The sequence below is a fragment of the Lampetra fluviatilis genome, chromosome 29 (assembly GCF_964198595.1).
Source record: "Lampetra fluviatilis chromosome 29, kcLamFluv1.1, whole genome shotgun sequence".
Taxonomy (NCBI): Eukaryota; Metazoa; Chordata; class Hyperoartia; order Petromyzontiformes; family Petromyzontidae; genus Lampetra; species Lampetra fluviatilis.
In genome coordinates, this window is record NC_136303.1 from 7236081 (window position 1) to 7258612 (window position 22532).

General features: G+C 48.6%; 1 protein-coding gene across 1 annotated transcript; it reads right to left on the reverse strand.

Annotated features, from left to right (window-relative positions):
• Positions 1 to 821: 821 nt before the first annotated feature.
• LOC144943068 (glutathione S-transferase 1-like) lies at positions 822 to 17232 on the reverse strand. Its single transcript, XM_078870232.1, has 5 exons — positions 16994 to 17232; positions 5692 to 5894; positions 3745 to 3892; positions 2689 to 2818; positions 822 to 1107 (listed from the first exon to the last, which is right to left on the reverse strand). The coding sequence occupies exons 1-5, from the start codon at positions 17018 to 17020 to the stop codon at positions 950 to 952; spliced, it is 666 nt and encodes a 221-aa protein (XP_078726358.1). The 5' UTR covers positions 17021 to 17232; the 3' UTR covers positions 822 to 949.
• Between the last annotated feature and the right edge of the window lie 5300 nt (positions 17233 to 22532).

Consider the following 22532-nt stretch of genomic DNA (forward strand, 5'->3'; position numbering starts at 1 on the left):
ACAGCATGTGATTCGCATAAGTTGTAACTAATCTACTCTCATGCACAATTCAAAGCACGTGTCATAAGTGTCAAAATACAAATTAAACAACGACTCGATGCGTCATGCGGCTCCGACGGTAGTGAGATGTTAACTACCTTGCCTGGTATCCAGGTGGTCGTGGGTTTGATCCCGATCCCGACGCCTGTATATTTGGAGTTTGCATATTCTCCCTGTGGTTGCGTGGATTTTTTATCCGGATCCTCCGTTTTCTCCCTCCACATTTAGAATCGGGCGTTTCGGGTATTTTGCCGCTATATATTTCAACGTGAATAGCCACTTCGTTGAGCTATGATTTGTGGCCAGGTCGCTTCTGAAAAAGAGCTGTATAGCTCAGTGGTAAAATAAAAAGTTCAAAATAGTTAAGTTTCATTACTTGCCTATAAATATCTCAAAGCATATCCATCCCCACTGTGAGTCTGAACCGCAGCACGAATTTCAATGCCCTTCGCATTGAATCACAAAACGTGCGTGGCAAACGAAGTCGCGTTGTACATTTTGCGTCGCATTCAATCCAATTATCAACATTTAGGGGGTTTTTTTTCTCTCCATTACAACCATTTAAGAAACCCATTGCCTGTACCACCCCGGCCGGTGAACAGCAATCGTAGAATTCTAGATTTGAAGCTTTCGTGACTGCAAGGATTCATATTCTTAGGTTTTTTCGGTAAAGTCACGTAGGTAAAAAATTAAAATTAATAAAAGTAAAATAAAATAAAAATCACGACGTTTCGGAGGCAACACAAGCTTCCGTCTTCAGGTGGAACCGTCACAGCATGATAGCTGCAATTTTTTACCTACGTGACTTTACCGAAAAAACCTAAGAATATCAATTGTAGAACCCTAAAACGCGCCCAGACCCGGACCTCGGTAGCTGGCCGGCCGCGCTCCACGTTTGGCCGACGCTCAGCTACTGCATGGACTTCTTGAAGTCCTCCAGGCCCTGGTTGCACTCTCCGTAGTACGTCAGCTGCTTCATGCGCCCGATCCACGCGACGAGTGACGGGTACGACGCCAGGTTGTAGGCGATGGGCTCCAGCATGCTCACGTCCGTCACCATGCACAGGTCTGGCGCGGGGGGGGGTAGGGGGAGTGCGTGACGGGGGTTGTACGCACGTTTAACTTCTTTCGCACCGTACGTAGCCAACCGTGCTCATCGGAGGTGCGGGGGAAGGACAACAAACTAAACACACACAAAGCAGTTCTGAAGAAATTGGTTTTCAATCTAGATTTAAAAGTGCTTAGCTCCAGTGGCTTCCGAATATCGGAAGTGTGGATGAAGCCAACCTCCCTCTAAGTTGCCACCATCGTTAGATATATTTAAGTCAATCTTGAAAGCTCGCCGCTTTAAACTGGCCTTTATCCCCTAGTTTTGTCCATTTACCCTCGTTCTCCACAATCGAGGTTTTTGGGTTAGATCGCGTAAACATAAATGCGTCGTTAAATCCGCCACCACCCGGCTGTGTCGAGTGCTGTTAAACTACCCTCAAATCTAGATTAAACTACTCTCGTTCTACACTATGAGACCTCCTTTACCAGTGGCAAAATATAGTAGTAGGTTTTTACCCTTTCAACTGGTACAAAAACTGACACCTTTATACAAGGGATCATGTTTGCAATAACCACAACACAAGCAGTCAAAATGCAAACAAAAATAAACAACTCTGATAATGATATGCATTGTTCTTGAAGTCATCTGGTCCAACACCAATTGAGACTAGGCTCTAAGAAAAGCTGTCCTGGGTGTGGACCAATTAACTTCAAGGACAGTGAATATCATTATCAGAGTTGTTTCTTTTTGTTTGCATTTTGACTGCTTGTGTTGTGGTTATTGCAAACATGACTCCCTGTAAAAAGGTGTCAGTTTTTGTACCAGTTAAAAGGGTAAAAACCTATTATTACTACCCTCGTTCTGTTTATTTCCTGCTTTCCATGCATGGAAGGCATTGGGATCTATGGATAAAATGTGCCTTACAAGTGTAAATTATTGTTATTATCAGTCTCGCGATGCAACAACCCACCCAGGTGCCTGCACATGAACCGGGCTAAGCTCGCCATCTCTGCGATGGACATCCTTTGCGTGCCGTTCCCACCTTTGCCTGCCACTTAGCAATCACTGTCACCGCCCGGCCGTCATTCCTGAGAGCGACGTGTCTGCACAGGCCCACTTGACTTAACATCTCTCTCTTACCCCTTTGCCGTTCCGATGACGTACGCGTACGTGCACGTCATCGGAACAGAAGCGGAAGAAAAACTAAAATAAAACAACTTTATTGGTACCGGGGCTCCCGCAAGACCATGCGGGAGGGCACGTGGCACGCCAAACCGCTGTGCGCGTTCCGAAATTCAGAAGGTGGACGGGACCCACCCTTCAACTTGCCGTCGTCTCGGAACAGGAAAGGGAGGTTAACTTCTTGTGTGTGTCCTCTAATGTAGGTGTTCGTCTTTCCTGTCTCAATGCAATTCCACGCACACCCCTTTTCACCCTTTCTCTGAAGCACTTTTCAGCCTCAGTTCAAATTTCTTTGCACATGTTTCTTGATCAATAGAACTGTCAAAATTAGGGCCCCTCAAAATCCGAGGCCATGGGCTGCAGCCCCTAAAGGCCCAGCCTCAAATCAGCTCGCAGAGCCGGCCAGAAAGTCTCACCTGCGATGGTCATGTGGTTTCCTGTCAGGTACTGGTTTGCCTGCAGGGTTTTTTCGAGGAACTGCAGCGCCTCCTTCACCTTGGTCTCCTTCTCTGGGTCAGCTGGCTTCTTCTGGAACAGCTGAGGGCGCTGCATAGCCAAGACAAATGCGCGCACATACACACACAGACGACAACTATCATCAACAGAGCCTTTAAAACAGAATGTTGTGGCAAGTGCTCTCGCGAGAACCTATTAAGGCCAAGCATTTCGTGCAATACAAAGACGGAGGCAGATACGCATACATATGAAAACACAAAAACAGGCGTGCAAAAAAATCACATAGGACACATACATAAAAAAATGATATAGACACGCACAAAATACACAGAGTTATGGGTAACTGATACCATTATTATCATAGCATTTTTTTTTATTTTGTGATTGTTTTGATTTTCCACGAAAGTCTCGCCGAGTCTCAAGACTTTTGTCAGAAGGCTCCTGCCAAGTTGTTTGGAGGTGTGCGGAGTGCATGTTACTGGTGCTGTGTGTTTAATCCCAATTGCAGGTCATTCCTCGACATTGCGATGTTCTGGCCAATACCAGTTCGAGTGAAAATTCCATCAAAAGTGATCCTGCATCGCACCTTGGACAGCGATGTGGCAGCAAATCACCGTGAAGGGTTACACGACGGTAGGATCCATGTTTTCACTATGAGAGGGGTGCAACAAAGATCCCCCGTATAGCCTTAACAGACCGTTGGGGCAAGAGCTGTTAGCGAGCGCCTATGAAGGCCGGCACGGCACACGAAGGGTGTGGGTCGCGAGCACCATGCCGGGCCGCCTTTGTCTCCCCGGTGGCGACGTTTACACACCGCAACACGTACTCACTCGAGGCTGAGTCGACCTAGGGGAGGCCCAGTCGGCCCGGTTCACATAATCGTCACCGGCGTCGGTGTCCGTGAGCGGAAATCGAACTCGGGTCGCCGCGTTTCGCAGCGCAGCGCTAACCGCTGTCACCACCACCACCACCTACCAAACCCCTCCGTGGGAGCAAATTGGTACGTTCCCACTGACCATGTACTCCAAGATGGCCTTGTTTACTGTGCTCAGGCTGATGTTGAGCATGAGGTCCACGCGGGCGCGGGCAGCTGCCTCCCGCGGGTAGAGGGCGTCCGCCTTCTTGGCGCCATACTTGTTCACCAGGTATTGCAGGATGGCGCGGCTGCCGTGTGGAACGGGGGGGGGGGGTAGAGAGGTCAAAGACAAAGAGGATCCCCCCCCCCCCCATCAGTGTCGAATTATCCGAGTAGCAAAAGTAGCTACAAATGCTACGGGGCCCCACATTTTCAAGGGCCCCGTGCTAAATGCTTTCAAGCTATCAATTCCGGTTCGGTGATTCTGCACTTGCTCTATTACTATAGTACTATACCGCCTTCAACTTTTATGAACGACCGTGCCACCTCGAATCCGCTCCTCCCTGTGTCTCTTCTTTGCCCCGTCGGGAGCAGGACGAGGCTCTCTGGCTGTGCGCGTGTGGGCAGGCACCTGCCCGCGATGCTCTTTTGGTAACGTGATTCTTTTATTTTTACTTCGTCCCAATCGCGCCACTATCTCGGTAGCACAGAGCAAGTGCATCGTGCCTCCGCAGGAAGCCGATGTCACAGAGCTGCCTCTGAGGTCCCTTCAAGTGGCCCGCGGCGCACACGCCGAAGCGGGCAGCACGTTCCGATCCGCTCGACAACAGGAGGGTCAATTTTGTCACGTGACGGTCAAGCCAACAATTCGTTCTCAAAGCTGGAATGTCGCCAAATTTAACAACGAAAAGAAGCGTAAAATAAACATGTGCGCGGTCATTGGTGACCGGGCTGAGACCATCAAGATCACTACATTTAAACACCCAGTTCAATCACAGGTGGCTACCTGGATTCACAGCCATCATCTCAGCCATGTCAGCTCAGTGCTCTGACCTCCGAGCCACCCGGCCAACTCATGCTTGCAAAATGCTCTTTAGTAGACATTCCCAAGAGGTGTGGGTGATCTCTGTGTCAAAGTCTCGTGTCTCCTCGTCCCACGCGTCTATGCAGTGCCCCCTGTCCTACCACCACGTGTCCCTGTCCCCTACCACCACGTGTCCCTATCCCTACCACCACGTGTCCCTGTCCCTACCACCACGTGTCCCTATCCCCTACCACCACGTGTCCCTGTCCCCTACCACCACGTGTACCTGTCCCTACCACCACGTGTACCTGTCCCCTACAACCACGTGTCCCTGTCCCTACCACCACGTGTCCCTATCCCCTACCACCACGTGTACCTGTCCCCTACCACCCCGTGTCCCTGTCCCCTACCACCCCGTGTCCCTGTCCCCTACCACCACGTGTCCCTGTCCCTACCACCCCGTGTCCCTGTCCCCTACCACCACGTGTCCCTATCCCCTACCACCACGTGTCCCTGTCCCCTACCACCCCGTGTCCCTGTCCCCTACCACCACGTGTCCCTGTCCCCTATCACCACGTGTCCCTATCCCCTACCACCACGTGTCCCTGTCCCTACCACCCCGTGTCCCTGTCCCCTACCACCCCGTGTCCCTGTCCCCTACCACCACGTGTCCCTGTCCCCTATCACCACGTGTCCCTATCCCCTACCACCACGTGTCCCTGTCCCTACCACCGCGTGTCCCTGTCCCCTACCACCGCGTGTCCCTGTCCCCTACCACCACGTGTCCCTGTCCCCTATCACCACGTGTCCCTATCCCCTACCACCACGTGTCCCTGTCCCTACCACCGCGTGTCCCTGTCCCCTACCACCGCGTGTCCCTGTCCCCTACCACCACGTGTCCCTGTCCCCTACCACCACGTGTCCCTATCCCCTACCACCACGTGTCCCTATCCCCTACCACCACGTGTCCCTATCCCCTACCACCACGTGTCCCCGTCCCCTACCACCACGTGCAGCCGAGCGCTCTGCTCCCCCCCCCCCCACGTCACCCCACCCCGCCACCCTCATCCACACGCCCCTCACCTCTCCCAGAGTCGCAGGCCGCCGTCGTCGATGGCCGGCACGGTGTGCATGGGGCTGATGAGCTGGAAGTCGTCCTTGAGCTGATCGCCCTTCATGAGGTCGACGACGCGCAGCTCGGTGCTGAGTCCCAACTCGCGGCACAGCATGAGCACGGCTCGGCACGGCGCGCTCATGGGGAACCAGTAGAGCACCAGCTGGCTCGCCTGGCGCGCACGGAGACGGAGCCGCGTGGCGGCGACTCGCCGGTTAGGTACGAGGGGTTTCGTGGGAGACGAGCCCCCCCCCCATTCCCCATCAATCCCCAGGTTAGGGGCCGTCCATAAATGACGTCACGCGATTTTGAAAGATTTTTGACCCCCCCCCCCACTTCGTCACACATCGTCACAAATGTCTGACCCCTTCCCCCCCCCCTAGGTGCGTGACGTCATTTATGGAGGGCCCCCAAGTCGACGTTCCGTATTGTCTTCTTGGTTCTTTCGGTAAAGTCACGTAGAAGGGAAATAATAAAATAATAAAAATAAAACATAATTCAATAATTCTCACGACGTTTCGGCCACAACGCAAGCAGCCGTCCTCAGGTGAAGAATGAAACACCACCAAGCTTGGAGCGTATATTTAAGCTGGGTTGGTGGGAGAAGAGCGCCTTGACAAAGGAATTTGCATATCAAGAGGAATTTCGCATATTTATAGGAAATTGTGTTGTGTGTGAGTGGACGTCAGCCCCACGTGGCCTCAGAGCCACGTGACAGCCTCCTCCAGCACGTGCTGGGCAACCAATCCACCCGGCACGCTCTGACGGACTTACAATCTTACCCAGTTACCCCCCCACCTCCCCACATTGAATGTTCATCCTCTCCCCGATGCAGAGGTCGCAAACGGGTTTTGATTCCTTACCCGTACCCGTACCCGGCCGCACCAGGGTCGCAAATGGGTACCCGTACCCGTACCCGGCCGGGTACGGGTACCCGTTCTCTACCCGTACCCGTACCCTACCCGAATTGAGTGACAAACGGTTACTCACCAGTGACTCACGGTCTACCCGTACCCGTACCCGGCCGCACCAGGGTCGCAAACGGGTACCCGTACCCGGCCGGGTACGGGTAGCCGGGTATCGGGTAGGGTACGGGTATCGGGTACCCGGTTGCGACCTCTGCCCCGATGTGATGTCCCCGCTTGACTGGGGCAGCGGGCTCCTCTTTTCCCACCTTGTCAACCTCTCCCCCCCCCCCCTTTTTACGTGGTTCCGTTACGTCGGGACCGTCCTCCGTGAATTGTGACGGCTGGTTTGAGCGAGCTGTGCGTGGCGCGCTGTAGCGGGCTCGCGTTTTGTTCCGATAAAAGCAACAAAAACAATGGGACGACGAGCTCCCCTATCGCTGGTGCGATTGAGGGTCGCGCTCGTTGGGGGCCGTCCATAAATGACGTCACGCGATTTTGGACGATTTTTGACCTCCCCCTCTGCCCCATCGTCACTCAGCGTCAGACCCCCCCCCCTCAAATATGACGTCACAAAGCTTTGTCCCCCCCCCCCCCGCAAAAATAAAACATGCTTCAAATCGCTTTAAACTATTGTCATTGTAGTGCGTATTTAATGTGGCGCTGCACTCTGATGTTGTAGGAGAAAACATTTATTAAAAAGTCTATTTAATGAAGTAGAACGTGTTGTCTTTATTTATTTAAAGTTGCGCATTTTGATGTGACGTCACATTTCTCAAACCCCCCCCCCCCCTTGTCACACATCGTCACAAATGTCTGACCCCCCCCCCTAGGTGCGTGACGTCATTTATGGACGGTCCCTTGCGCACACGCACAAAGTGCTCGCCCACAAGTGAACCACGCGATAAACTCGCCGATCTCGTCGAGGAGTGTAAACTGTCAGCATCCTCGCAGCGACGGATTTTCCGCTGACCATCGAGCAAAGACGCTCACCGCCTCGCGCCCTTTCTGCGGCCGTCTGGAGCGCTCTTTCTTCCGATATTAGGAAGCCATTGGAGCGTTGCACTTTTAAATAATGGAGATTGAAAACTAATTTATTTCTAACTTCTTTTTGTGTTTAGTTTGTTGTCCTTCCCCCGCACCTCTGATTAGCACGGTTGGTTATGTACGGTGCGAAAAACAAGTCAAACATACATACGTAATCCGACAAAATCGGAAAATGTCGCCTCGATGCGAGATTGAATATTATTGGGTTTGTTTTTGAAGTAATTCGAACACGTGATGTTGCGGAAATGGCGCCGCTCCCTGTAACGTCACGACCGTGCTTTTGCCCGACAAAGTTGGTGACGTCACTTGTCAGCGAGGAAATTCGAAAATAATCCCAAGATCCCAATTTTCCACTTGAGGTTGGTCTCACGGCTCACGAACAACATCGGTGACGATTATCTGAACGAGTCCTGGGCCTCCCCTAGGTCAACTCAGCCTCAATTGAGCACCTGATGCGGTGCGTAGTAGGCGCGGTCGGTGTGCCACAGTGGTGCTGCTCGCTGACTGCACTTGCCCCAAAAAGTCTGTTGAGGCTACACGGGGGATCTTTGTCTTTGGTGGTGGTGGTGGTGGTGGAGGAGGAGGGATGACCACTGAGCCTGATTGGGGGATCGTCACACCCAGGCAGGGGTCGTAACCTTTCAAAGAAGGAGATTTTTTTTTTACTCTTTGGTTCTATTATTTAATTAATTTTTTTCTTTTTACGTGACTTTACAGAAAAAACCAAAGAGTAATTTCTGCAGTCACGAAACCTCCACATCATTTTTTTAGTTTTTGTCTTCGACCAAAATAGTTCGAGAGACGCATCACACGCGGAGCGACTTGAACGCAAACACAGCAGCAAGCACACAGATGTAAACCCACGCGGTTTACCCCGAATTCCTGTACAGGGGAATTGAGTTTTCAGGTCCATACGGCGTACAGCCGTTTCAATACGGGCAAAATAAATTGTTTTGTCTATTTTTTGTGTTTCTCCCTTGGGATGGGGCTTTGAAGGAATGAACGTCGAGATGTATAAGGGGCACGGGGTGACCGATACGGTCTGAATTGCTCTGTAATAAGCTAGGCACTGATAAGCAGTTGACAGGTATGAGCATGTATACGGCAGGTGACAAACACATTCTGACTTGAATAAACAAAATAGGCGATGGAATAAACTGCGTTTATTTAGCTTCACCCCCCCCCCCCCCACTTATTTGTTGACAATAAAATCTTGATTTGAAGTTTTCGTGACTGCAGGAATCTATTGACTTGAACATTTTGTCGTCACATTCCTTGGTTACCCATTCCCTGCCAAATTAAACACATTCTCTTTAAAGTTTAAACGGCTGCCCGCATAGGAGACGAGCTAAAGAGCCGCAAAGAGGAAACCCGGACTCACAGCTTGAGACAAAGATACAGATCCCCTGTGTAGCCTTAACAGACTGTGGGGGCAAGTGCTGTTAGCGAGTAGCAACCTATGAAGGCCGGCACGGCACGCGAATGGGTGGGTGGCCAACACAACACTCGGCCGCCTTTGTCTCCCCGGTGGCGATGTTCACACACCGCACCAGGTACTCATTTGAGGCTGAGTCGACCTAGGGGAGGCCCAGAGACCGGTTCAAAAAATCGTCACTGGCGGTGTTTGCCGTGAGCGGGAATCGAACCCGGGTAGCCAGGTTCGCAGCGCAGCGTCGCGCTAACCGCTGCACCTCCGCTCCCCACAGTGGCTTGAGAGTGACATGATGGAGGAGCCGAAGTCATCGGCAGAAGCATCAGCTGAGCGCCTCCTATGTTGCCCTGATAAGCAGGCCCTGCCCCTGTGTGCCATGACTCGTGTTGTACAATGAAGAGGTCCCCTTCCATGTGGGAGTGACCCCGTGTTGTCATTTCATTAATCAAATGTGATGGATGTTGATGACGTTGAAAAAAAAAAGAGAGCGGCCGGCCAGCAACAATCGGCGAGCTCCGAGTCGCCGGTGCCGCACCGCGTTGACTGGAGTCGTGGGTCCGTCCGTCGGTGTGTTGCGAAACGAAGCCACCACCGGTGCAGTGCGTCGCGTGTGTGGACTGACCCCCCACAATGGCTTTTATCTCAGTTTCTAAATAAATAACTCTTGAAAAGCCTCCTAACCGTCCGCCCGGCTAACGCTCAGATTCAATAACGGGGCGGTGGTGGGGGGGTTAACAGAAGTACAAACAGTTCTTGCCCAATGGTTAGCCGTGTTTTATTGACTTCTCATTGAAACCCTATCGGCACAAATCACACCTCCCTTTGATTTGTCACGGCTCAGTAAAGCCCCTTTGAGTTACGCCACACGCAAAAAACGACAGAGAGAGAGAGAGACACACACACACCTAGCCGGGCACATTCACCGCAGCGTCGTAGCCTGCACCCGGGGTACACACAACACGACTCAAGCGAAATGGGTTCAGCTAAAGTGCGCTAAACAAACGCATAAAGAGACCAGAGTCAACGAATGCGTCATGAAACCCGATCATACAACTGTGCCGCATAGATTCTAAATCTGACAAGTTTGATCCCAGTAAGTAGCAGCATCATCAGCGGCAGCATCATCAGCAGCAGCATCATCAGCAGCAGCAGCATCATCAGCAGCAGCATCATCAGCAGCAGCAGCATCATCAGCAGCACCATCATCATTATCAGCAGCAGCACCATCAACATCAGCAGCATCAGCAGCAGCAGCATCATCATCAGCAGCACCATCATCATTATCAGCAGCAGCACCATCATCAGCAGCATTATCATCAGCAGCAGCATCAGCAGGAGCAGTAGCAGCATCATCATCATTAGCAGCATCATCAGCAGCAGCATCATCATCATCAGCAGCAGCATCATCATCAGCAGCACCATCATCAATATCAGCAGCAGCACCATCAACATCAGCAGCACCATCAGCATCAGCAGCAGCACCATCAGCATCAGCAGCACCATCATCATCAGCAACAGCAGCATCATCATCAGCAGCAGCATCATCAGCAGCAGCATCATCAGCAGTAGCAGCAACATCAGCAGCAGCATCATCAGCAGCAGCATCATCAGCAGTAGCAGCAACATCAGCAGCAGCAGCATCATCATCATCAGCAGCATCATCATCAGCAGCATCATCATCAACAGCGGCATCATCATCATGGTTAATCCACTGCTACTGGATGAATGACTCCCAAAAGACGCCACCCTCCTCCCCGCGATGCTGCGTGCGAACTGAATTCATCGCTCCATCTCCGTCGGCTGGTCCCCGTGTTCCTTTTCTTGGCCAGGTATCGGTGTTCAAAATATCGGGAAACTTCGTGAGGGGGCCTCGACAGAGACATTTTCGTGGAGATGTCCCCCGGTGTTGAATGGCTGTGCAAGGCGCAGGGTCCCAATGGCACTTGGCACGGATTCTGTTGGATACTCTGCCAAAATAGTGTCCACCCTGTCGCTGCGTTTGACGGGGGAGTCGCTGCATATTGCACGTGGTTAATCGGCTCCATACGCTCGGCATTAACCAATTCTAACAAATGTACAGCTATTTCTCAATCCACTGCTGGATCAATGCCTCTGCACGCCGTGTCAGTTGTGAGAGGGTGGGGGTGTTGACCATACTTCACTGCTCTGGTCGGTGCAAGTCGGTGCAAATTGTTGAAAGGGCAGTGAGGTGAGGTCTGGTCACTCGTCAATTATGTTCACCGCAACCAGTAATCGAACTTTGGTCGCCCGGTTCATGGCAGTGGGTAGCAATTCGTGATAACCATTGCACATTGCACCACTAATCGTCCCCAAACAATGTCAAATCTGCAACTTAAACCACAGTGACCTAACACTGCCATTATTAAGCAATTCAAGTTCTCAAGTTCAGGCACTAAATAATCACAATTGGGGCTTTAATTAGCGTAATAAAATCTCCGTTTACATTGCTCTTTGGAGAGCAGTGCGTTAGAAGTAAGTCAAGGAGGTGGGTCAAGGAATGAAGAACCAAGTTCAAGTAAAGTCACGTAGAAGGGAAATAATAAAATAATAAAAATAAAACATAATAAATAATTCTCACGACGTTTCGGCCACAACGCAAGCAGCCGTCCTCAGGTGGAGAACAGGTCCTCAGGTGGAGAACAGGTCTGTCGAGAAGACAGACCTGTTCTCCACCTGAGGACGGCTGCTTGCGTTGTGGCTGAAACGTCGTGAGAATTATTTTATTATGTTTTATTTTTATTATTGTATTATTTCCATTCTACGTGACTTTACCGAAAGAACCAAGAAGGTGAAGGGAGTTGGCAACGCATTTGGGTTGGTGCCGCAGGCGATCCTGCAGCCAAAGTCTATGGGGTCAGCGAAATAATAAACCGTGGGACAAGTGGCGGGCGGGGGGTGGGGGGGTGACTGTAGCGCACGGGAGAGAGTTTGTAGACCGATTGAGTTGAAGGACTTGGGACCTGCAAGGGCTGTAAACTCAGTTGTCGACTTACACAAATCGTCGTGGGTGAGAGTGCGTGTTCTCATTTCACGCGGAGAGAGAACATCTGAATCTTTATTCGCTCCGGAGAAATTCGATGAGCCATGAGAGCACTTTGTTTCACAGGTGTCCGGTAGGGCCCGGTCAGAACGTTACAACAACAAAACTAAAACAAACTATCGGAGTACAAAGTATAGGAATAAAATCGCTAAAACATACAACATATGTCTATAAAACAGCACTAATCAAAGTTGTAATAGATCAGAATTAACGTGTCTATTAAACTGAGCCAGGTTTATTCCAAGAGCTTGCGGGAAAGAGATGATGGTAAAATGATAAACTACTCAACTTTATACTCTTAGGTTTTTTCGGTAAAGTCACGTACGTAAAAAATAATATGAATAAAATAATAATACGTGAAAATAAATCATGTGAAAATGATACATCATTTTTATTATTTTATTTCTGTTGTTTTTTTTACCTACGAGAGAATGAATCCTTGCAGTCACGAAAGCTTCAAATCTAGAACTACTAAACTTAGTTGTTTTCTTTCATTTTACCAAGTAAGGCCCACGAAGCTATTGGCTTGTTTTTTTAGAAGCGACCTGGCCACAAATGATAGCTCAACGAAGCGGCTTATTGTGTGGAGATTTATAGCAGCCGAACAATCTGAACACTTAATGTGGAGGAGGAAAAAACCGGAGGACCCCCCGGACACAACAAAAAATAAATCCACGCGACCACGGCGAGAGAGACACGCAGACTCCAAATATAGAGGCGGTCAGGGTCGGGATCGAACCCCACGACCTCCTGTATACGAAGCGAGGTAGTTAACATTTTGAATTTAGTTGCGAACATTCCCAACCTCCCCACCCACCGAGACTACCACTGATGTTTGATTGCTACACCGCAGCCTCCCTGCCATTGACGGGTCGCTTCAATTGCGTATTATCTGTTCGCCCGGGTGCAAACACAACGCAGTGTGTGTGTGTGGCCACTCACAGCAGATACAACAACAAAGCGACAATTGCTGCGACTCTTGATGATAATAATAATAATGTCTTTTCGCTGACAGATGTTGTTTATTAGCTTGCTGTCGCCCTCGTTTGAATTGTTTTGCTTGCTCTTGCGCTTTGCTAGTTGCGAAACGCTCGGCTGCTGCTGCTTCTTCTGCTGCTGAGCTAACAACCCAGCCCGGGACCGGTCATCTTTGTACCAACGGCTGAGCAGTTGCTAGGACGCTGCACACAACACGGATCTGCCGCTCCCATTTGGCATACCGATTGTCGTTGTCGTTGTTGAGAAGAAGGAAAACAAGTAGTACGTAGGCTTTCACGACCAATATTATTCATAATATAGGTTTTTGGGTTTAGATCGCGTTATTTATAAATGTGTCTTAAGCATTTTTTTTAAAACACGCTTTAATGAAATGTACCGTACGAGAAATGGAAGAACTCCACGACTCCTGGAAGTGGCCCCGAAGCTTGCCACAACGTAAGGAACCGTGGTGAATTACAGCCAGTTGAGTGTGGACAATTAGACCCAAGCCGAAACATAACATATAAAAAAGAATGTTTAAAAATATATATTTTTATGATAGAATATAGTATTGTCATCAGTATGACATAAGTATACCAAGTTTGCAGTCTATGCCACATTGGGAAATGGGTTAAAATTGAGTTACAAGATTTGAGGAGCTACATCATGGGACCTCCTTTGCCAGTGTAGTGACAGAGAAAGGTCACTACTGTGTCGGCCCGTACGAAGGCTGGGGGCCCCAAGGGGGTGCCTGGGGGGTCACGTGGTGGAGAGATCCGGACTCTCCCAGAGGTGGGGGAAGTGAGGCGTGTCCTGGGAAGGGAGGCGTGGCCTGAAGAGAGCCAGCCACGCCGGGGCGGAGCCAGCCACGCCAAACCAAATATAAGCGTGGTGTGAACGCAGAGCGAGGCTGCTGTTGTACTGTACTCCAAGGTGAAGACATCTTCGGTCGTCAAGTCCCGAGTCGTCGTCCTGGGCCAGGCAGGCCGTTGCCTGCCTGGTCCAGTCTGTGTCGTGTTCCAGAGTGTTAGTGAGTTGAGGAAGGTGGTCACCACCTCATGTAGAGTGTTATATTATTTACCGTTTAATAAATAGTGTTGCCTCCAAGTTGCGTGTGTGTGCACCTAATTTGAACCTACTACACCAGTACCAAAATATACTAATAGGGGTTTTCCCCTTTTTTCTGGCAACAAAACTGACACCTTTTGCAAGGAATCATGTTTACATTAACCACAATACTTGCAGTCAAATGCAAACAAAAAACAATACTCTGATAATTTATGCATTGTCCTTGAAACTTATTGGTCCACACCAGAGACAGCTTTCTTTAGAGCCTAGTCTCATATGGTGTTCGACCAGATGACGCCAAAAGGCGCACGGATGCATGCAAGAATCCACGTGCGCCTTTTGGCGTCATCTGTGGTTAATGTAAACATGATTCCTTGCAAAAGGTGTCAGTTTTGTTGCCAGAAAAAGGGGAAAACCCCTATTAGTAAGATTTGAGGATACAACAACGACAACAACAACAACGACAGACAGAGTGAGTTAAAAAAAAGCGTGTAGTAATAAAAATCACAAAATAGCGATTCTAAAGACGTCTCCTTTGCGGTGGGAAACGCCGGCCGGAGGTGAGAAACGATGGTGAAGGTGGCTGTAGGTCAGGGGGAGTCGGCACCTTGCGGGTCTCCGGATCCGCATGCGGTGGTGGCTCTTGATGGACTTGCCTAGTGACAAACTATTTTATTGAGGAACCCCTCCGTCTCGAGTTCACCACGCGGTGCATTGCGGCTCTTGAAATAGATGCTTTTGTTTTACCCGAATATTTTTTTTAAAATGGCTCGTCTTGTTTTTTGGTTGCCGACCCCGGTTCGAGACGTTTCGGACACGGGCCAAACACAAGATTTGATAAGGGGGCCGGGGGTGAGGGGTGGGGGGGCCAAAGCACTCGGATAAAATCCAAGCATACGAACGACTTAAAAAAAAACTCAAAACTCTACACGGATGCATGCAAGAATACATCGCCTAGTCTCAAACAATATTAGACCAGAGGACGCCAAAAGGCGAACAGCTGTTTGAGACTAGGCTCTTGAGAAAGTTGTCCCTGGTGTGGACCAATCAGTTTCAAAGACAATGCATCGTGTTTTTTGTTTGCATGTTGACCACAAAGTATATGTGGTTCATGCAGACATGATTCTAGATTTGAAGCTTTTGTGACTGCAAGGATTCATACTCTTAGGTTTTTTCGGTAAAGTCACGTAGGTAAAAAATAAAATTAAAAGTTAATAAAAGTAATAATGGAAATAAAATAAAATAATAAATCACGACGTTTCGGAGGCAACACAAGTCTCCGTCATCAGGTGGGACCGTCACAGCTGAAATTACTGCATCAAGACGGTCCCACCTGATGACGGAGACTTGTGTTGCCTCCGAAACGTCGTGATTTATTATTTTATTTCCATTATTACTTTTATTAACTTTTAATTTTATTTTTTACCTACGTGACTTTACCGAAAAAACCTAAGAGTACAGACATGATTCATTGCAAAAGGTTGCTGTTTGGTGTTTTAACATCTCAACACAACTGTTTTATTGCCAGAAAGGGTAAAACCTATTCTTATATAGCTTAGCTTTTGTTGTTGTTGTAAAATTGCAGCTGCCGTGTCAACTATTTTTTTTATTTTACCAAGGCCCACTGAGCTATGTAGCTCTTTTTTTCTCAGAAGCGACCTGGCTATCACGAATAATCGCCCAGCCAAGTGGCAGATCGTGTGGAAATGTATAGCGGACAAATGACCCTAAACGCGTGACGTTTCTCAATGTGGAGGGAAAAACCGGAGGAAAAAAATTCCACGCGACCACGGGGAGAACACGCAAACTCCAAATATACAGCAGGTGTCAGCAGGGTCGACATCGAACCCACGACCTCCTGCATACCAGGCGAGGTAGTTAACATCTCGCCACCGTGGCACTGTGATCCATTAAAGCAACCTTGCTATCTACGGCGAAGTCACTCCGAACGCAGCCGATCTCGTCGGATCCGAGAAGCCGAACAGGACCCGGGTGCCCAGGTGTCACAGGGCACGGAGGGGGGGGGGGGCTGTGTCCAGGAGATGGCAGCGCGGAGTGCGTCACTGCCTTCGTGCGCGCAAGTGGGAGACGTTTGGCACAGATGCCCTCTCCCTAGAGGTCGCAAACGGGTTTTGATGCCTTACCCGTACCCAGCCGCACCAGGGTCGCAAATGGGTACCCGTACCCGTACCCGACCGGGTACGGGTAGCCGTATCCTACCCGTACCCGTACCCTACCCGAAATGAGTGACAAACGGTTACTCACCAGTGACTCACGGCCTACCCGTACCCGTACCCGGCCGGGTACGGGTAGCCGGGTATCGGGTAGGGTACGGGTATCGGGTACCCGGTGGCGACCTCTGCCTCTCCCACAAGGGGAATCTCTCTCATCGACAGTGGAATTGGCCAAACATCTCCAAGTATATGTCCCTCGTGAGATAAAGTCTTGGGGACTCGACGAAGATTCCCTGTGTAAATAATTGGCATTGTTTTAACGACTGAATTTAAGCCCATATCAGAGGGTTATATTATGAATAGACGATACATATTTGGCATAATAAAAACTACTGGTGCACATTATACATCTTTTTTTGACAGGATATACATCAAAAATGAAAAAACTAGGATGCAGTTTTTTTTTTACAAAAGCCACGGACAATCACGCCGATGATGAAGTTCATGGAAGCTCGCTGACGACATTGCTGCTGAAGGTGATGAGTTCCATTGATGATGATTATGATAAAATGACGATTACAATGATGGCGATGATGTCATTCTCACCTGAACTGTGCCAACTTTGTTGCCCATCTTGTGACGTGGAGGGGCAGCGAGTGTGAGCGGGTTGGATCTTTCTTCTCCAAGCAGCAATCTTGTCCTGCTAGCAGCGTGCGACAGCGTGCGTGCGAGTGTGCGTTGGGATTGGAGCTGCCGCTATAAGTTTGTCTCAATGCACGGGGCGGACCCAGGTGGACCGATGCCCAAAGAAGGTACAACCCCCTCCTGCAAGCCCTTCCAAGCCACCACCGCCACCCCCACCACCACTACCACCACCCCCCACCCCAACCCAACAACAGACGCTGTAGCCAGGGAGACAGCTTTCTAAAGTCTTTGGAGCACAGCGGGCTGAGAAAGGAAAAATATATGTAAAAAAAAATATCAAACTTAACACGTTTACAGCAGGAGATGCTCGGGACACAATAAGTGTCGTTGTTAGCGCGCTGTATTTACATTCGGGGTTTGAGCGCTTGCTTCCAAAGGTAACTGCCGCTCAGTGAACGTACGGACTGCTATCGTTGAAGGTGTCACCTTTGTGGAGTTTTGGGACATGCCCTGATATGGGGTGGTTGGCGGTGGCGGGGGAGGGGTGGAATCTCTTTATACACAATAATGCTACATGACTCATTGATCTCGATTTGGCATATTCAATAGCTATTCTCTTTGGCAGATGTTTTATTTAAAGGTATTTGTAAACCCGTTTGATCACCGAATAATACATCTGTAATAGTGTAATGCATCATCGTGAAAGAATACACTGGTCTACAACAACAACAAAAATTCTGGCCTGGACTTTTGCAGCTGTTCTAGACTAATTTCAGGGTGCTGATTCCAAATATGATCTCAGATTTGCCTTATCACATCTCATTTTTATGCTATCGGCATACCCCATTTTCATTGATTTTACCCGAAATTAACTCTGTCACTTATGATTGCAAGTTGTTGCGAGTCAGTGACTGCTTTAGTGTTAAAATATGGTGCTGTATTTTTAGGATAGTGTGTTTATAATATAATTTTATGTAGATATCCACATTTATTTTATATTTTTTCTTCTGCTGTTTTTATTGAAAATGCAATATTTGATATCTCAAAAACCTGATGTGATAGACAAAAACTGATGCCAGATTTGGAATCAGCACCCCAAAATTACATTAAAACCGTTGGAATACCTTATTCCAGAAAAAGTGTGTTGACCAGTGTTATCTTCCACGGAAGAAGCCCTCTAAGCCACGATGCAGCCTGGACAATTCTAACGCGCAGTGAACGGAGTGGAGCTTGGCAACACCCAAGAAGGACTTTGGCAATTTTTTATTATTTTATTGCCTCGGATACAAATGACTCAGATGCCAAACTTAAGAAGGCACCGTTAATTGAACAACACACTCGTCCGTGAGTGCAACATCGAACCGCAATCTGCTTGCCCGCGACTGTTTTAATCGCGCGCTCGTAACAAATAGTTTTCGATGACTTCGGCAAATAGCTTGGAGTGTTGGCACAGGGGTTGGGGCACTTAACGATGCACCCGTTCACCAGAGTTCATTTCCTGGCCACAGCTAACAGCAGCGGTATACGCTAGAAGAATATAAGAATAGGGTTAACCCTTTCTGGCAATACAACAGGTGTTAAGATACTCTTAGGTTATTTCGGTAAAGTCAGGTAGGGAAAAGATAAAATAAATAAATGGAAATAACTACATTAAATCACGACGTTTCGCACGCAACACAAGCCTCCGTCATCAGGTGTAACTGCTCCAGTAAAATTACTGTAGCGTGTGAAGACAGCTATTCAAGACACGTGTGTTTCTGTATAGCAGTTAGACCTGATGACGGAGGCTTGTGTTGCTTCCGAAACGTCGTGATTTAATTTAGTTATTTTCATTTATTATTATTTTATTATTATAATTTTTTACCTACGTGACTTTACCGAAAGAACCTAAGAGTATGAATCCTTGCAGTCACGAAAGCTTCAAATCTAGGTGTTAAGATGTTAAAACACTGAGCTGAAACCTTTTTGCACAGAATGATGTCTGCATTACCCACAAATACTTGTGGTGAACATGCAAACAAAAAACACATGCCCTAATAGTATGTGGTGCATTGTCTTTGAAACGGATTGGTCCACACCAAAGACAGCTTTCTTTAGAGCCTAGTCTCACTAACAGTGTTAGACCGGAGGACATCGCACAAAAGGCGAACAGCACAAAGAGAATGCCACGATCAGGACATTGGGAGCTCGGGGTGAGCAACTACATCATACGTCAACGGGATTTCCGCTAGAAGAAGCTGCTGAGTTATATTCTGAGCAGTCGTCCTCCCCCTCCTCCTTCACCAAACTGTTTTGTCGTAACCCTTGATAACCCTTGCGCACCGCAGGACTGCCAGGGTATGAAGAGGCCTCGTCCAGCAGCGCATTGACAAAGAGGTGTCGCTTTTTAAATCCTTTATATTAAGTTCACTTGTTTGCGCGCTTACGACCGTGCAAATCTTTCGGTCGTTTTTCAACCCACTTCCCGTGATCCAATCGAGCTGATATTTTGCACACAGATTCGTTGTGCGTAACAATTTATTTTCGTGAAAATTTTTGTTCCAATATTTTACACTTTTTAGGAAAAAATAATTTTTATTTTATTACCAATTGCTTAATGGTGGCAGGCAATCATCTGACCCATAGGTGACAGCCATCTCAAGCCAGAGGACGAGAGGACTCTAGCCGCCACGCATATAAAGGATTTATAGTGAAATACTTTGTTTTTACGGGTTAATTTTTTGTTGGTTTTATATCGCGGCAATCAGTCAATGGAAGTGTGCACAATCCGGCAATCAAGATGCTCGAATTTAACAGCGATGAAACAACAAACATATACACGAAGAGTGGAAATGAATCACACAAAACCATCTAAAATAAGACAAAGAGATTTCCGATTCCAATGATCATAGAGGCGGTGCTCACCTCCTGTTTACAGGCAATAATCCAGATCTAGTGGTGGGCATTTCCACATTCATATGGTGGGGACGAGTCCCTCCATTTGGACAACCACTGTTGAGCTATCCTATTAAGACAGAGATCCCACGTGTAGCCTTAACAGTGCTGTTAGCGAGCACCTATTGAAGGCCGGCACGGCACACGAGGGGGTGGGTGGCCAGCACCACACCCGGCCGCCTTTGTCTCCCAAGTGACGATGTTTACACACCGCAACCAAGCTACTCATTTTTGGCCGATTTGTCCTAGGGGAGGTCCAGGACCGATTTAGATCATCTTCGCTGGTGTTGGTGGCCGTGAGCGGGAATCGAACTCGGGACGCGGGGTTCGTAGCACAGAGCGCTGTAACCGCTCCCCCACCGCTCCCCCTCCGCTCCCCCACCCCCACCGCTCTCCCACCGCTCCCCCACCCCCACCGCTCCCCCACCGCTCCCCCACCCCCACAGTGCCACCTCCACCGTTCGCTATTCGCGTGGCGCTCCTTATTGGCCCCACCAACAACAACAGCCTTTGGAATTGAGTCTGAAAATGTGTTTAGTCACGCTGATGTGTGTTCTTAATGGGGTGGGGGCCGGTCAACGTTGAAGGTTTTACAGCCACTTCGACCACAAGCAATTGAAGTTTGGACTCTAAAACGAGTTGTAAAAAAGAACCCCAACGGGCTGATGTGGCAAGGGGTCACGACTCTGTCAAACCCACAGAGGGCAACTTTCTTCTGTTTGCCGAAGGGGACCACCACGCGTGCGTTTTATTTGCACGCCCATTCATCACACACCTTCCAGCACCCCGTTGCCCAACGCCAAATGTAACCGGAATGCCCCCCACCCCCTATACCAAAACTGGTAAGATCTCAAAAGCCAAGCAGGGTTGGCCCTGGATTACTACATTTCTTGGGATGAGCGACCCCCTATTCATAAAGCTGTGTGATATTTTTTAGATTAAATATTTGATTTCATCATATTTTTTTAGACAAAATATTTGGTTTAATCAGTTCTTTTTTTAGATTGAATATTTGTTTTCAGCATTTTTTTTAATTAAATATTTTTTCTTTATCAGATTTTTTGTTTGCTTTACACAAGAACGCAGGGCTTGCAGCAACGACGGAGGGTGACAAAAAAAACCGCACGCGAATATCCGCCTGGCCGCATCATGTACCTGATGTGTCCTGGTTGATGGGTGCCGGGGGGGATCGGGGGTGGAGACAGACAATCCGTGGGGGGGGAGGGGAATTGATAATCTATTGTCTCGTTTACGTAGAAAAATCGCGCCGGTAAAACATTCGGGTTTTTTTGTTTGTTTTTGGTAGCTGAGGTCGGGATCGGCGGAGCTGGCTGTCGGAGAAAGTAAAACACAAGGGGGGGGGGGGTCCCCCGGCTTGTATGGCGAAGGCTGTGGGGGGGGGGGTGCTGTAGGAGTCTACTGGCGCTGCGTTCTCAGCAGGGTACAGGAATTCAGCAACAACAACAACAACACAAACCCATCGTGCTGTGCCGTGCTCCCCGCCTCTGCAAGCCCGCAGCGAACGGGGCAGTGGAGCGGTCAGATCGCTGCAGCCACGAGCCGCAGCAGGGCGCGGAGAGGCCCTGATCGAGCACGGGCTGACAAGGGGGACTCGTCTCACTTGACGTAACTTAAAAATGACGAGTTGTGTATCGTGTCGTCGTCGTCGTCGGTTTAGTCGTCCATGCAAAATTGCATCTCACAAGCGCCGAGGAATCGCAGGCACGAGTTGGAAGGATGCCAGTTCGATGAGCCGGCGTCAATAACACACTTTTTCTGGCATAAGGTATTCCAACGGTATTAAGGTAATTTTGGGGTGCTGATTCCAAATCTGACATCAGTTTTTGTCTATCACATCAGGTTTTTGAGATATCAAATATTGAATTTTCAATAAAAACTGCAGAAGAAAAATATTAAATAAATGTGGATATCTACATAAATGATATTATAAACACACTATCATAAAAATACAGCACCATATTTTAACACTAAAGCAGTCACTGACTCGCAACAACTTGCAATCATAAGTGACAGAGTTAATTTCGGGTAAAATCAATGAAAATGGGGTATGCCGATAGCATAAAAATGAGATGTGATAGAGCAAATCTGAGATCAGATTTGGAATCAGCACCCTGAAATTAGTCTAAAACAGCTGTAAAAGTCCAGGCCAGAACTTTTTTTTTTATTGACCAGTGTAAATGCTCTGGAGTTCACTATTTGTGAAGATGTTTTCAGCCAATTAGTGTTTATTATACATCACAATCTGAATATATATTTCATACCGGAAGAATCCGATGAGCTGTAAAGCTCTTGTTTCTGAAGCGACCTCGCCACAAGTCATAGCTCAAGACAACGGGTTATCACGTGGAATGTATTCTTCCCCCACGCGTTTATCCGACGCTGCTGTTGCGTGTCGTCACTTTAAGATGTTCTTTGTTCATGTTGTTGTTTGTTGCGGTTGCACCCGAGTCAACAGCCTCATGGCTCACAGGGCTATGCCTAATTAATGAAACTGAAAATTCTAGATTTGAAGCTTTCGTGACTGCAATGATTCATATTCTTAGTT